Source organism: Phascolarctos cinereus, unplaced genomic scaffold, assembly GCF_003287225.1.
Source record: "Phascolarctos cinereus isolate Bilbo 61053 unplaced genomic scaffold, phaCin_HiC Scaffold_4;HRSCAF=312, whole genome shotgun sequence".
Taxonomy (NCBI): domain Eukaryota; kingdom Metazoa; phylum Chordata; class Mammalia; order Diprotodontia; family Phascolarctidae; genus Phascolarctos; species Phascolarctos cinereus.
Genome location: NW_027555847.1, coordinates 590,007,935 through 590,024,295, shown reverse-complemented (window position 1 = coordinate 590,024,295; position 16,361 = coordinate 590,007,935). Strand labels below are relative to the sequence as shown.

General features: G+C 42.3%; 1 protein-coding gene across 3 annotated transcripts in view; it reads right to left on the bottom strand.

Annotated features, from left to right (window-relative positions):
* MTDH (metadherin) overlaps nt 1–13,034 on the bottom strand; it is a 64,740-nt gene extending 51,706 nt beyond the window's left edge. For all 3 annotated transcript variants that reach the window (XM_020968932.2, XM_020968939.2, XM_078153671.1), the window contains exon 1: nt 12,319–13,034. In XM_020968932.2, the coding sequence (XP_020824591.1) occupies nt 12,319–12,705 (387 nt within the window). In that variant the 5' untranslated portion in view covers nt 12,706–13,034. The remainder of the gene's footprint in view (nt 1–12,318) is intronic.
* Nucleotides 13,035–16,361: the final 3,327 nt, after the last annotated feature.

Below are 16,361 nucleotides of genomic sequence, written 5' to 3'. Positions count from 1 at the left end.
GAAAAGGAATATAGATAGGAGAGGGGAAACCTAGTCCTGAACAAGGCACTGGTTTAAAATGTGATGAGTACTTGCCCAAGATAATGTCAGACAAAGTAGACTATTAAGTTCTTGTTGAATGCTATGTTCACAGAATAATTTTTTAGTCAACAGGCTCCTGCCACATACCTTGTGTTTTTACTCTCCAAACAAGTATGCATGCTACAATCTCTGAAGCAGTAGCTTACAGCACTAACATTATAATCTAAAATTTTACTTAGAAATTTCTCATCTCAACCAATATTTCAAACCATTCAAAGCACTGTGGCTAATTATATAAAACACTACGACTCATGATTTATGCTTACAAAGAACTAGAAAAAATTAGAAAAGTTATTCAAAATTTTACTTTAGTTCAAATTCATTCAAAATGGAATCTCTCATCAAGATCTTGATTATCAACAGTACCTTCTTATACCTAAAGAGCTGGCCTAGATCATATATCCAAGGCTTAGAACCAGAACAACAAATCAAATTTCTTCATTTTATATATAGGAAACTGAGGCCCAGAGAAGTTCATGGGAGCTTTAAATTCCTTTAGAGGGTTGTGGAACTAGCTTCTTTGGTCATTTTAGAGCATAAGAAAGGACAATCTCTTTCACATAGCAAGCAAGGAATAAATACTGGGTGAACTGAACTCATGGGAGTTGGGAATCAAGATGGATCAATATCCATCAGCTTTTACATCGTTACACATGGCTGATACAGTGTGGGAAAAGCATCGGCCTTAAAGAGGCTTACATTTAAATAATACCTAGCTGTAGGACTAAAGGCAGTAGTCACTTCACTTCTCTCCATCTCTGAGACATTCTACATAAAAGAGAAGTTAATAATAAAAGTATCACCTTATGGCCAAATGATTCAAATAGCTGATTTCTGCTCAAATATATTGTTTACACTAGCATTACTATTTTGAAATTAATTTTGCTGTATCTTGTTTTTTATTCAGCAATTTCTGAAATACTCTTCCCATTATTTCTAACTATCCTATAAAAAAGAAAAGGAGCTAAGAAAAAACTCAGCACAGTGACCTCAACTTTGACTGTATACAGTATACATACTGTAATCCTCCAAGTCCCCAGTCTTTCTGGTGAAAGGAAGGAGGGAGCTTCAATTTCTATTCTCCAGGACCATTACTCAAATTCAGTTTCCTTTTAGCAATCTTTTAAATTTACACTGAGGCAGCTAGGTAGCTCCTTGGTTAGAGGGATGGCGGGACCTGGAGTAGGGAAGACCTGAGTTCAAATCTAGCCTTAGATACTTCCAGCTGTATGACTCCAGGCAAGTCATCTAATCACTGCCTGCCTCAGTTTCCTCAACTGTAAAATGGAGATAATAATAGCATCGACTTCCTGAGTTGTTTTGAGGATCAAATGAGTTATTTGTAAAGCACTTAATTAGTACAGTTCCTGGAATACACTAGGCACTTAATAAATGCTTTCCTCCCCCTTTGGTTATCTTTTCATTTACATTATGGTAAGTGTGTTCGTAGTTTTTTGGTTTTGCTTATTTCATTCTGCATGACTTTGTACAACTCTTCCTACATTTTAGAGCACTGATTTTCAAGCTGTAGAATCCCTAGGGGGAGGCAGAGCCAAGATCGCAGAGTGAAAGCAGTGACTTGCTTGAGCTCTCCTCCAAACCCCTCCAAATACTCATAAAAAATGGCTCTAAACAAATTCTGAAGCAGCAGAACCCACAAAAAGACAGAGTGAAACAAATTTCCAGCCCAAGACAACGTGGATGACTGATCAGAAAGGTGTATCGTGCAGGGCTGGGAGCACAGCGCAGAGCGGCATGGGTGCACAGGCTGCAGCAAACCTGGAGCAGGCCTCAGAGGACTGAATCTCGGGAAGCTGTGGAGGTTTCCAGACTCCTCAATCCACCAATGCCAAAGACAAATTTGAAGGTCAGTGGGAAAAGTGTGTTTCTGTCGGTGCCTGAGAAAGGAAGGCGGGGTTTCAGCTCCATTCCCCAAGAACGTGGCCCTGTGGGGGGGCAGCTGCTTTCCAAGCTTCCCGCCCAAAGACTGAGGGGGAATCCAGTGGCTGATCAGAGAGGGACTGCAGGGATCTCTTTGCCAGTGCTGAGGCAGGAATCTCTTGCTTTGCCCATGTGTGGATCTGGGTCACAGTTCTGGACAGCGGTGCCGGGGTGAGGAGAAGCGCTGGCTTGGTGGAGCTTGTAGTGGTTGTGGAGAGGAACACTTCATCACAGTTACAGGACAGAAAGGAATACTTGTAGTCGCAGGCCAGGAAAGGAGTAAACACCTTGCCCCTTATCATACCACCTTGGAAGAACTGAAAATTTACAGGTCCCTACAAGTATCTCTGAAAACAGCTGTACAAACCCCTGAAGCTTGGGACAGTACATTCTCCACATTGGAAGCAGATTCGTACCTTAACAAAGAGTTTAAAACTCAAGTAATTGGCCGGGATCGTGAGCAAGCAGCGCAAAAAGAGTCAGACTATATTATCTTACTTTGGTGAAAAAGACCAAAATATACAACCAGAAGAAGACAACAAAGTCAAAGCCCCTACATCCAAATCCTCCAAGAAAAATATGAATTGGTCCCAGGCCATGGAAGAGCTCAAAAGCGATTTTAAGAAGCAAGTTAGAGAAGTAGAGGAAAAACTGAGAGTGATGCTAAAGGAGACCCAAAAAAATACTGAAGAAAATAACACCTTAAAAAACAGCCTAACCCAAATGGCAAAAGAGGTCCAAAAAGCCAATGAGGAGAAAAATGCCCTAAAAAGAAAAATTGGCCAAATGGAAAAGGAAGTCCAAAAGATTACTGAAGAAAATACTTCCTTAAAAATTAGAATAGAGCAATTGGAAGATAGTGACTTTATGAGAAATCACGACACAGTAGAACAAATCCAAAAGAATGAAAAATTAGAAAACAATGTGAAATATCTCATTGGAAAAACAACTGACCTGGAAAATAGATCCAGGAGAGAGAACTTAAAAATTATTGGACTATCTGAAAGCCATGATCAAAAAAGCCTAGACATCATCTTTCAAGAAATTATCAAGGAAAACTCCCCTGATATATCAGAACCAGAGGGCAAAATAGAAATTGAAAGAATCCACAGATCTCCTCCTGAAAGAGATCCCCAAAGGAAAACTCCTAGGAATATAATAGCCAAATTCCAGAGTTCCCAGGTCAAGGAGAAAATATTACAAGCTGCCAGAAGGAAACAGTTCAAGTACTGTGGGAACACAATCAGGATAACACAAGATTTAGCAGCTTCTACATTAAAGGACCACAGGGCATGGAATATAATATTCCGGAGGGCAAAGGAGATAGGATTACAACCAAGAATCACCTACCCAGCAAAACTGAGTATAATCCTTCAGGGGAAAAAATGGTCATTCAGTGAAATACAGGACTTTCAAGCATAAGTGAAATACAGGACTTTCAAGCATTCTTGATGAAAAGACCAGAGCTGAAGAGAAAATTTGACTTTCAAATACAGGACTCAAGTGGAACATGAAGAGGTAAACAGGAAAGAGAAATCATAAGAGACTTATTAAGATTGAACTGTTTACATTCCTGCATGGAAAGATGATATTTATAACTCATGAGACCTTTGTCAGTATCAGGGTAGTTGGAGGAAAAAAATTATATGTATGTTTATGTAGATAGATAGATAGAGGGCACAGGGTGAGCTGAAGATTAAGGGGTCATATCTGGAGAATAAAATTAAGGGATGAGAGAGGATTATACTCGGAGAAGAAGAAAGGGAGAGGTAGAATGGGGTAAATTATCTCAAAAAAAAAACCCAGAAAAGTCTCTTACAGTGGAAGGGGAAACAGGGGAAGGTGAGAGGGAATGAGTGAATCTTATTCTCATAGGATTTGGCTTAAGGAGGGAATAACATACACATTCAATTGGGTATGGAAATCCATCTTACCCTACAGGAAAATAGGGGGGAAAGGGGACAAGAGAGCAGGGGGATGATAGAGAGGAGGGCAGACTGGGTAAGCGGTTAATCAGAAGTAAATACTTCTGAGGAGAGACAGGGTCAAAAGAAAGAATAGAATAAATGGGAGGGCAGGATAGGATTAAGGGAAATAGAGTTAGTTTTTCACAACATGTCTACTGTGGACGTGTTCTGCATAACTGTACATGTACAACTTATATTGAGTTGCTTGCCTTTTCAATGAGTGTGGGTGGGGAGGGAGTAAGAGAGAAAATTTGAAACCTAAAGTTTTAAAAACATATGTTTGGAAAAGGGATGTTTTCACATGCTACTGGGAAATAAATGTAGGAAGTGGGGTACAGAGGTCTGTCCTGCCCTACAGGAAAGTTGAGGGGGAAGGGAGATAGGAGAAGGGGGGGAGATGGGGGAGAGGACAGAGTAGGGGAAGGGATGTTCAGGGTGCATGATGTCTTGGGGTGGGGGGAGAGGGAGACGGGGTGAAAATTTGGAACTCGGAAACTTGTGGAGGGGAATGTTGAAAATTAAAAATAGATAAATTTATATTAAAAAAGAAAAAAAAAAGAAAGAACCCTGGTGGCTAAACCAGTTGCAACCCGTCGGGGTCAAGGACAGGGCCTCGACAGGGCAAAGGCTTTTCTCTACTGCGCTTGCTTAATAAACTTATTAAATATTAACTGACACATCATGGGGGGGGATAGCCGCCATTTTTGAACATGGGACCTATGAAGTTGAAGGAGTTAACAAAACATGGATGAACGTGGCATGGGCAGTTCAGGAAGAGTATAACTTTGATGAACTAGACCAATCCTAGCCCTGGTGGGTGGGGTATGGATCTTAATATTTAAAAGTTGATTCTACCATTGAAGCAGTGCGCACATGCTACTAAAGTGAGTTGTGCCCACTTCTCGAGAGAGAAGCATAATAAAGGTTTTCCTTTATTCACTCAAAAAAAAATAGAAGTTTATGTTTTTAATAAATAGGAGAAGAAAAATGTAAAAAAAAAAAAAAAAGAATCCCTAGGAACATCCCATGCCCTGAGTGATCAGAAAGGTACTAAGATGCAGGCCCAAGTGATGTATGAAACACATCCATTATGACCATCCTTCCTTTCAAGGAATTTAAATGGAAAACTGAGATTCTGTAGAAAAGTTTGGAATTTTTGCTATAGAAACAACTTACTTTAGAAATCTGGGTTCACTTAAATTTTAGTCTTAAATTATCACTTTTGATTATTCCATAAATTTTAGTAGAAGACATAATAGTAAAAATTACACACATTTATAATTCTTTTTAAGGTTTGCAAATTGCCTTACCATATTTCATTTGATCCTCACAATGACTGTGCATGCAATGCAACCTCTAAAGCTGAGATGAAACAAAGTATGGATGATTCTCTGCTGACTATGATAATTTTGGCCTAACAATTAACACCAAGAAAATACAGGTGCTCCACCAGACAGCATCACACCATCCATACATGGAATGTGTTTTGTGGATAAGTTCATTTACCTTGTCAGTATGCTTTCCAGGGATGTAAACATTGAAAATGACGCCGACGAATACACTGCTAGAGCAAGGTCAGTGTTTGGGAGGCTCCGAAGGAAAATGTGGAAGAAAAGAGTCATTAGGCTGACTACCAAACTGAAAGTCTACAGAACCACTGTGCTGACCTCATTGCTGTATGCCTGTGAAACCTGGAGAGTATATCAGCACCATGCCAGGAAAATGAATTGCTTCCATTTGAAATGTCTTAGGAAGATTCTGAAGATCACCTGGCAAGATAAGGTACCAGACACTGAGGTCCTTTCTCAAGCTAAACTGCCAAGCATTCAAACTCTACTGCAGACATCGCAACTCTGATGGGTTGGCCATGTTGTTTGAATGCCAAACATAAGCTTGCCTATAAAAGACTATGGAGAACTCACACGGCAAGCGCTCACAAAGTGGTCAGAAAAAGCAATACAAGGACACTCTCAAGGTTTCTCTTAAAAACTCTGTAAATGATTGCATGACATGGGAGATACTGGCACAAGACTGCCCAGCACTTTGTGCTCTCATAAGAGAAGAGCTGTGCTCTATAAGCAAAACCAGATTTGAAGTGCTCAAAAGAAACGCAAGATGCACAAATTTAGAGAATCCATCCCAAATGTTCACATGACTTATTTGTTTGTGCTCAACCTGTGACAAGGCATTCTGAGCTTGTATTATCTGATCAGCCACAGTCGGACGCACTGTAACTTGACTCTAACATAGTGATGTCATTTTGGTCCTCTCCGAGAAGGAACAACAACTACTACTTACCATATCCTATTTGATCCTCACAACACAATCCTGAAAGGTATAAAGCAAGCAATCTTCTAGGCTACTTATCTTCATTTTACAGATTGGGAAATGGAGGCTGAAAAAAGTTAAATGACTTGCCCAATGACACAGAACTAGTTAGTCTCTGAGGCAGAATATTAATTCAGGTCTTCCTATCTGAAAGTACAACTCCATCCACTAAGCCACATGGCTTCCAACAAGTTGATAAATGCCAAGTAATACTCATATTTACATAGCACTTGTGAGGTTTACCAAGTACTTTCCTCCTAAGAACCCTATAATGTGGACTGAGTATCACCCACTCTAGAGATGAGAAAATTGGCTCAGGGAGGGTTAAGTGACACTATGGTAACATAGATGTCAGAAGATATGGACTCACAGCCTGACCCTACTTCCAGTGATTTTTCAACAACCAGGCTCTCTCTCTTGGAAAACACATTTTCAAGACATCAACTGCTGTCAAGAAGCATACTCCTAATGTTTAGATAAGAGGCATTAGAAGATGTACTTACAAAACTGTTGTCATATAAAAAGAGTGAAACAATTACAATATCCTCTTGTAAATGAGATGAGGAAGAAGTTATGAAATACAACCAAAGTCACTAAGTGCAGATTGTAGGACTTTGGCAAAGCATGTAGTATAATTTCTTGCACACAGATAATACCTAATAAATACTTGCTGATCGTAATAAATTTTATTCTAAGTTCATTGTGATTATCTGCTTTCATATGAAATTTGAAATGCTGAACTACAGAAGAGTTGAACGTATTTGGATTTGGCATGCAAAAATGCAAACCAAATAAAACCCAAAACAAAAAACCTCTCTAAAATTAAATCAAGAAACAATTATTTAGTAAGTCAGGAAGACCAGGATTAAAGTTACACTTAAGAAATATTATTGGGGGGCAGGGCAGCTAGATGGTGCAGCAGATAGAGCACAGGCCCTGAAGTCAGGAGGACCTGAGCTCAAATCCAGCCTCAGACCAAACACTTGATACTTACTAGCTGTGTGACCCTGGGTAAGCCACTTAGCCCCAAGTGCGAGAGAGAGAGAGAGAGAGAGAGAGAGAGAGAGAGAGAGAGAGAGAGAGAGAGAGAGAGAGAGAGAGAGAAATATCATTGACACAATCTCTCATGGCACCCTGGCAAATTTCTAGGACTTTTAAGTTGCAGAACAGATGCCTACACATCTGCACTAGTAGAGGAAATTTCATCACTTGGAGTCCCTCATACAAATCACTCCTGCAGCCTCCTCCCAATGATGAGTTAATCCCAGAACCTCCATTTTGAGGAAGGGCCTAGCCTTCCTCATACCAGCTACATTTCGTTCTACAGCCTCTACCACCATCCTTTAGCTGCCTTCTTTCTCAACCTTGTTGCCCCCTTCCTTCCACTGGTTTGTTCTTCCTAGAACCTTCATTTTGAGGATAGGCCCAGACCAGCTATCCTCTATCTGGACTTCTCCACCATGCCCCTTAGTAGGCCCTCCACACTTTACAACTCTTTCATATGTTATCTTTCATATTTAAAATGTGAGCTCCCTGAGGGTAGGGGCTGTCTTTCTTTTTGCTTATATTTATATTCAAGTATTTTAGCACAGCGTCTGGCACAAAGTAAGTCCTTAATAAATGCTTCTTGATTTTACTAGACATCACAGGTCTGGAACAAAGAAAAAAATTATACATATATATACGACATATTGTCTCTTATCTACATACATGCATGTATATGTTTCCCCTCCTTGCACTGTGGCAGGCATTGGAGATGAGGGTAAGGCAAGAGACAGCACACAGCAGCAGACACCCATTAGGTACTTGCCATCTTTTTGGAAAGATTTACACACAAATATATAAGACATAATCCATTTTTTAATCAAATGCTAAACTATAAAGTGGAGATGGTATGGAAACCTCAAACTCAACATGTCCAGAACAGAACTCAATATCTTCCCCCTTAGATCCACCTATTTCCCACATTTTTCCTATTTCTGTCAGGGGCACTATTATCAACCTAGTCATCCAGATTCACTATTGATTGATCTTAAGACAACAGATTCTTCCTCACCCCAAAATCAGTCAATTACCAAAACCTGTCAGTTCTACCTCCACAACATGTCTCACATTGTCCTCCTCTCTACTCACAGGATAGCCACTCTTTTCATTTATACCCCCTCCTCCAGACAATAGTTTCCTAGGTGGTCTTCTTATTTCCCTTTACCCCTCTCTAATTTACCATCTACACACCTGCCAAAGTGATATTCTCAGTCTAACTTCTCTTGCTAAATAAACCCCAATGGTGCCTATTTACTTCTAAGATGAAATACAAACTCTTGGTTCTTATTTAAAGAATTTCACAACCTGGCTTCAGTGGACCTCCTAGCCATAGCATACATTATTCTCCTTCAAGCACTCTCACTGGTAAACTGACCTACTTGTTCCTTCACATGCAACATTCTGTTGCTTCCCCTGTGCCCCACATTTGCCAGTAATGCATCCTGCCTTTCTGAATCCCTAGTTTCCTTCAAAGCTCAGCTCTAATGCTTCTTACATGAAGTCTTTTCAGATCTCTTTACCTTGTATTTTGAAGATAAAGCTCCTTGAAGACAGGATTGTTTCACTTCTTGTCTTTCTAGCACAATGCCTATCACATATTAGGCACTTTTCGCTGGCTATTCCCCTCCTGCCCCATCCCTGGAATTCTCTCCCACCTCATATTTCTACCTCCTGCTAAAATCCTCTCAACCTTCCATAAGAAACCTTTCCCAAACCCCCTTAATCTAAGAGTCCTCTCAGTTGATGATTGCCAATTTATTCTGATATACCTTGTGCTACGTAATTGTTTGCATGTTGTTTTGCATGTTGAGTTCCTTCAGAGCAAGGAATATTGGGGTAACAAGGTGAAGCAGTGGATAGAGCACAGGCCCTGGAGTCAGGAGGACCTGAGTTCAAATCCAGCATCAGACACTTGACACTTACTAGCCATATGACCCTGGGTAAGTCATTTAACTCTACTGCCTAGCCAAAAAGAAAAGAATAGAAAAAGAAAGGAGACCAAGGACTGTCTTTCTACTTTTCTTTGTATCCTCAGAGTTTACAAAGTGTTTGACATATAGTAAGTGCTTGATAAATGCTTGCTGACTTGACTTTTCAGGAATTCAGAGATATTCATGGCCAAAATTGAGTAAAAACTATCAACAAATTAGTACTTCCACGCCCAACAACCATCAGCCAGAATAGCAACCACAGAGAAGAGGCCAGCTACCCTCATCAACTTCCAACCAACTGCCATCCACATAGCAGGCAAGTCAACTTAAGCTGAAGCAGCAAAAAAACACTGAAGGAGAAAGAGTAGGTAGTATGTGCCAGGCAAATCAAAGCCACCACCTTGAACACCATTCTCTCAGACCCTAAAGGAGAGCTAAGGATTCTGAATCCAAAATCCCTCTACAGCAACAGCCCAGTTTCCAATCAGTAGGGACTCAACACTCATATCTTGTGGAGAAGCTACTTGTCAACTGTGTCTGCAGCCAGAGAGAGTATTGAAGGCCACCCAAAAAGTTCTTGCCACCAAAGTCTTTGGCATTGTTAAATGGTTCAACCTAAGAAATAAGTATTACAATGAGTTTATAAGGGGAAAAAATTAAAGATGCATTATCTTCTGCTTTACAGCTGCAGCCTAAGGACCATGAGGACTTTGTCTTGTAGCTGAAATCTTCTATAGGTGCTGTTTCTCCATCAGAAAGGAAGCTCCTTGAGAGCAAACTGTTTAGCACTTAGCATAGTGCTTTTTGCACACAGAAAGCACTAAATAAATGTTTTTGCATTCATTTATTCACAAGAATTTGGAATAATTCATCTCATTTGAACTATGAGGTTTTCCCAAGAAAACTGCACAACCTGAAATTCAGTATCTTTCTTGATTTGATAAAATACAAATGTAGAATATTGCAGGCCATGAATTCTAGCAGTGCTCTACTTAAAAAATAGTGACGGGATGACATCTAGTTGGGGACCTTTATTCCAAATTAGAATACAACTCGGCATTTTAGAAAATTATTAATTCATTTCCCTTCATAAAAACAAAACAAGCATCCTAATCTTAACACACTACTGTAAGAATTTTCAATTTTTTAGTTTTCTGGGAGCATGCCCAGATAAAGTACACAAATTTGAATCAACTTTTTTTTTCACAAATTTGAAAAGTTGAAGTAGTCCACTGTGCTGAACCATAAACAAAAATGAGACAAATAATTTTGAAAATACTTTGGGCAAACCATTTAACTTCTTTGAGCCTGTTTCCTCATTTGTAAAACGAAGGGATTAGACACATACTGTAAGTTCCCTTTCATTCTATCTACATCTAAGTTTCATCCTATGAATATTATACTCATTCATCAAAGTACAAAGGTTAATACATGGTACTGAGTGTATCTGAGGTGACAACTAGGTGGCGCAGTGGATGGAATAGCAGGCCTGAAAGTCCAATTTCAAATCTGGTCTGTGTGTGTCACATATTCTCTCTGTCTCTCTCTCTCTCTCTCTCACCCTGGTCAAGTCATTTACCCCTCTTTGCCTCAATTTCCTCATCTGTGAAATGAACTGAGGAAGGAAATGCAAACTACTCCAGTATCTTTGCTAAGAAAACCCCAAATGGAGTCAGCTTCACTGAAAAAGAACAAATTCTTCCCCTTTAATTCCCACATAAACTCTCTGAAGGCAGGAACTTGGTTCAATAAATGCACATCTCAATGATCATAAAATTAAAATCTGTTTTGTTCACTTCTCACTAGCAACTTTTTAAATAAGACTCAGGGTGAAAAAATTCTCTACATATTTCAACAACAAAAAAACAAGTTCACTAGAGGTCAAATTAGTACTCTTTCCCATCATACTCTGTACATCTACTGCATACATACAATAGTTACTTGTCTACGTAAAAAAGTCTATTTAAAGCACTATTAGGTTCATATTGACAGCCCAAAGGCACATCACAGTGCCTTAATATTTTCTGAACTACAAATTTTTTTTCTTTCCTTAACACTTGTGTATAATCTGTTCCCAGTGGGTTACAAGTACACAGCTAGGGAAATAGTCTTTTTTTTTTAAAGAGAAGATAGGAAAACTTAAAAGTATGGCTGTATTAATACAAATGAAAAGTTTTTATATTCATTTCCACTGGCGGCCCAGGTAATGAATGCCTAGATCTCCCAGAGTTTTGCTCAGTCATACTACTTTTACTCTAGTTCATTCAACACAACTTTTCAACTTTGGGGGCACATACAGTACAGAAAAAAGTATTAGAAATTATTATCCCGACCCTCGATGGTCCGTTAGATTCAACATTTTGTTTCACTGGCCTTTAGGCCAGGTCATATCTCCCAACGGATATAGGTATCTCCCTACTTGCTCTATCCCCAGTGATTATTCCTTATGGGAGAACACCCATTTCCCTTCCAACATGGAAGCTAGTGCGGTGGGTGCTACTAACTCCAGACGCTTAACGCGTCTTCCACGTGTCTTCCTCCTCTGTAGGCACCTTCTAAATATATATGTGGAAACTGCACCTCTTCTAGCTTTCTGCTCGCCAAAGCCAGAATTCGTCTTCACACAACTTCCTCCTACCACCACCATGACGTCCCAATCCAGTGTCAGCGTCTGCACATGTCAGCTAGGCCTCTGAAGACGCTGGGGGTCACAAGGGCCCACAAGACCGGCTCGGTCTCGGGAGGTCACTGGCGTGCCTCGTCGGCTCTCTTTGTCCACTCTTCGCCACGGGCCTTCGGAACTTCACCGTCCTAGAGCCGGCTGCCCCTCTGTCCCAAGTTCACGTCCATGTCCAATCCATCCCCATGAAGTGCCCTTATGGGAAACCAGCGCGCCTCCGCTCTGAATCAGAGCCCGGAGGGTGTGTAGGTCCTCCCCGGCCCCCGGCCCCCCTCCCCGGGGCGCAGGCTCTGCTGGGGCCGGAGCCCCCAGCCCCCCACCCCCGGATCCCTCCTCCGGGTCTCACCTTGGGCTTCTCGGACAGTCTCTTCCGGTTCCTCTTCCTCGAATCCTCGCTCTTGAGGCTTTTCAAAAGGGCTCCGTCCTCCGGGGCCGAAGCCGGGGCCGGCGCCTCCTCCCGCCGGCGGGGCGGGCTCCGCCGCCTCTGGCGGGCCCCGGCGCATGCCGCGGCCCATCCCAGCCCGAGCAGGAGCAGCAGCAGCAGCCCGAGCGCGGCCGTGCCCAGCAGGATCACCCAGGCCGGGTAGTTGTGCAGCTCCAGCCCCAAGTCGAGGCCCAGCTCGGTGCGCAGCAGGTAGAGGCCGGCCGACAGCAGCTCCCGCAGCGGGGCCGAGCCTTCCTCGGCCTGCTGGGCCAGCGCGTCCAGCCAGCTCCGCGCCGCTTCCGCGGCCATCTTCCCTCGGGGGTCCGGGGCCCCGCACGAGGAGGCGCCGGGGAGCGAGGACGCGCGGGGTGGCCGAGGGGCCGCGGGCAGCGAGGGACGGAGGAAGGCAGGAAGAGGCGGCGCGCGAGCGCTCCGCTCAGGCCGACCTCATCGCGGCCCGAGCCGCCGGGGGGACAGGGCTGCTCCCGGGTCCCCCAGGCAGCCTCACTTACTCGCCGCCAAGAGGAGGAGGAGAAGGAGGAGGAGCGGAGGGGAGAGGAGGCAGCCTCTCCAGGGGCCACCGCTAAGCGGCGTGTCGGCGCCGGCGCCAGGGACCAGGCCTCCTCCCGCGGCTGAACAATGGCGGCTCGGGAGAGTGGCAGGGCGCGCCGCGCAGGGCGAGGGGCGGGGCGGGACCAGCAGGGAGGGGAGGGGAGGGGAAAGGGGAAGAGCAGACGGAGCGGGAGGGCGCGCGAGTCACGTGGGAGCGGTTGGTGGGCGGGGCTGAGCGTCAGCGCGAGAGCCCCACGTTCGGCCGCTGAGAATGGCCTTGCCTTTGGCTTTGACCCGCCAGGGTGGGGGTGGGGGGAGGGCAGGTGAAGGGAGATTTTCGGGAGCCGGGGCGGATTTCTCAAAGTTAGTGACCGCAGTGCGGTGAAGGGTGGTCCCACTGCTTCCGCCAGGTCCCTGGGAGGAGGTGCTCGCGAGAGAGGCGGGGAAAGGACTGAGGGAAGCGGGAGACCGGGCTGGGGCGGGGGGAAGATCGAGGGGCCCGGAGGCGTACTGTTAAAAAATGCCCTTTGATCCCCTTGCGGCCTCCAAACTGTCACACCAACCCCTCCCTCCATTGGTCAGGAGTTCCACGTTTTACAAACTGGAAAATTGGGAAACAATTCTTATCATTTTCAGTCGAATTTTTAAAAAGTTACTGCACTGCCGTCCTTGACTACTTCAGGCTATCCTGAAATCGAACTGTTTTGTCCTTATTCTGCCATTTCCTAGAATTTAGAAGTGAAAAAACCTGTGATTCGTGCTGATTAAGTGCCAAGAAAAAGACTTCAAACATCATCCCGACCTTCGATGGTCCTTTCAATTCAACAACAAACATCGTCGAAGATTTAGGGCTAGAAGAGACCTTAGGGATGAAGGAGTCCTCCTAATTTTACAGACCAAGAAACTGAAGATTATAGAAGTAATGTGATTTGTCCAAGGTCACAAGAAATTGTCTTGGTAAAAATCACCTAAAGTCACTTAACTAAAAAAGGTACTTAAAAAAAGTCACTTGGGCTCCCCCACACTCAGTTTTTTCATCTTTTCGTCATTTCAAGAGAAAGTTGGACAAGAAGGCCTCTGACGACTCTTCTAATTTGATCTATGATTTTATGATACAAAACCAATATAGAGAAGCATTCACAGAATCAACAAAACCTAGGTTAAAATGCTCTGACATACTAGCAACTTTTTTCTAATGATCCAGACAACTTTTAAAGCTGAAAACTTGGAACAGCAGGTCAACTAAACATTTATAAGTGCCTACTAAGTACTAGGCTCTGTGCTTAGTGGTGTGTATACAAATTTTTAAAAAAGCCTTCACTCAAGGAGGTTACACTCTAAAGAAGCAAAGTAACACTTGAAAAGGACACTCAATATAAGAGGGAGAGGGGAAGTGGAAAGTTGCAGGTCCCCACACCAATGAAATAATAGATCCCCTCTGAAAAACCCCTTCTATAAAGTGAGTTTCAAATAATTTTCATGTATTTACTGTAGCTAAGAGGGTGGTTTTAAAATAGAAATGAGTTACCCTATCAATTCTGTCCCTACTTGCTATAAAATATCTAAAATATTTTCACCATTCTCATCAGCATGAGAGCTAGCATGAATGAATGAATGAACATTAATAATAGCTATGTACAAAGCAGTGTGCTGGGGAGGGGATGAGGGGGAGGGGATACAAATAGAAAAGATAATCCATTCTAATGGAGGAGATGATACATACGGAAGGCTTTAGCTGCAAGTCAGATGGAAAAGTTTCCTGGTACTTATGCTGCAGATGGGAATGCCTCTTCTTTATTGTTATTATTTTAATGTCACTATTCCCAGAAGTCTTGGGTTCAGGGTCCTGTACTGGCTCTATTAAGGTTTGAAGGTAGATCTACTATTTAACTTGCACAGCATTCCATAAATGGATTAAGAGGGGGGCCATTTTAGGCTTGAAAAATGAGGATAATATTAATGAACATGGAGTAGCAAGTGTTCAGGGATATATTGACCTACTTTACAGAAATGTTCTGATGTATGTTTGTGATTAATAAATGGAAGGAAGTAGGGTGAAAAATAATAAAAACAAAGTAGAGTTTTAGCTAGGCTTATAATTAAGGACAATAAATTACAAAGCAAAAAATTAGATGTTATTGGAGATTGCTTCTCCAATTCTAAATTCTCTAATTCTAAAATATTAACTCCATAAACTTTAGCATTGTACTTGTGTAATATATGAGGTTACGTGGGCATTTTGGCACTAGAACTAGCATTTCTGCTTCTAGTTTTTCCCCGTTATGATCCATCTGCTCTGAAAATAATGTTCCAAAAGCACTAGCCATAGGTTTTTAGATCTAGAGCCAGAAGTGACCTGAGGGACGGTTGAGTCCAATCTCCCCATTTTACAGTTAAAGAAACTGAGACCCAGGGAAGTTAAAATCACTTGCCCATGGCCACATGAGTAGTAAGGGACAAAGACAAGATTTGAACTCAGGCCCTTTTACTTGAGGCATTTTACAAATTTGATTGTTACAACAACCCTGGGTGGGGTTAGGGGAGTAAGTGCTGTTAGTATCCCCAGTTTACAGTTAAGGAAATGAAGCAAACAGAGGTAAAGTGACTTGCCCAGGGTCTCGAAATCTCGTATCTGAGGACTGATTTGAACTCAGGTTTTCCTAACTCCAGGCCCAATATTCTATCCCCTATACCACTTAGCTGAGAGGTGATTAGGGCCTGAACTGGGGTAGCAGTTATGTAATTGGAGAGGAGACAGAGATATTATGGCAATAGCAATGATAAGATTTTGCAACTAATTTCATAATGTGGGGTGAGTGGGGAGTGTGGGATAACCCTGAGGTTACAAATGTGGATGACTGGAAGTGTAGTGATGCTCTGGAAAGAAATAGATAATTTGGGAAGAGGAGATGAGTTTTGGAGAAAAGATGAGTTTTGTTTTGGATGCTGAATTTGAGATGCTTTACAGGACATATAGCTCAAAACATCTAGTAGGCAGTTGATAATATAAAATTAGAGCTCTGGATAGAGACTAGGACTCGGCATATAGCTATAGGAATCCTCTGGGTAGAGGTGATAGTTAAACACAGGGATTGATGAAGTCAATGATAAAAAGTAGCATTTATATAGTGCTTTAATGTTTTGCTTCAATGTATAATGTTTTAATGTTTAATGTTTGATTCTCACGATAACTCTGTGAGGTAGGTGCTTTTTTTGTTTTTGTTGTTTTTCAGTCATGTCCAACTCTTCATGACCTCATTTAGGGTTTTCTTGACAAAGATACTAGAGTGGTTTGCCATTTTCTTTTCCAGCTCATTTTACAGATGAAGAAACTGAGGCAACCAGGGTTAAAAGATTTGCCAGGGTCACACAGTTCATAAATGTCTGAGGCTAGATTTGATTGAACTCAGGAA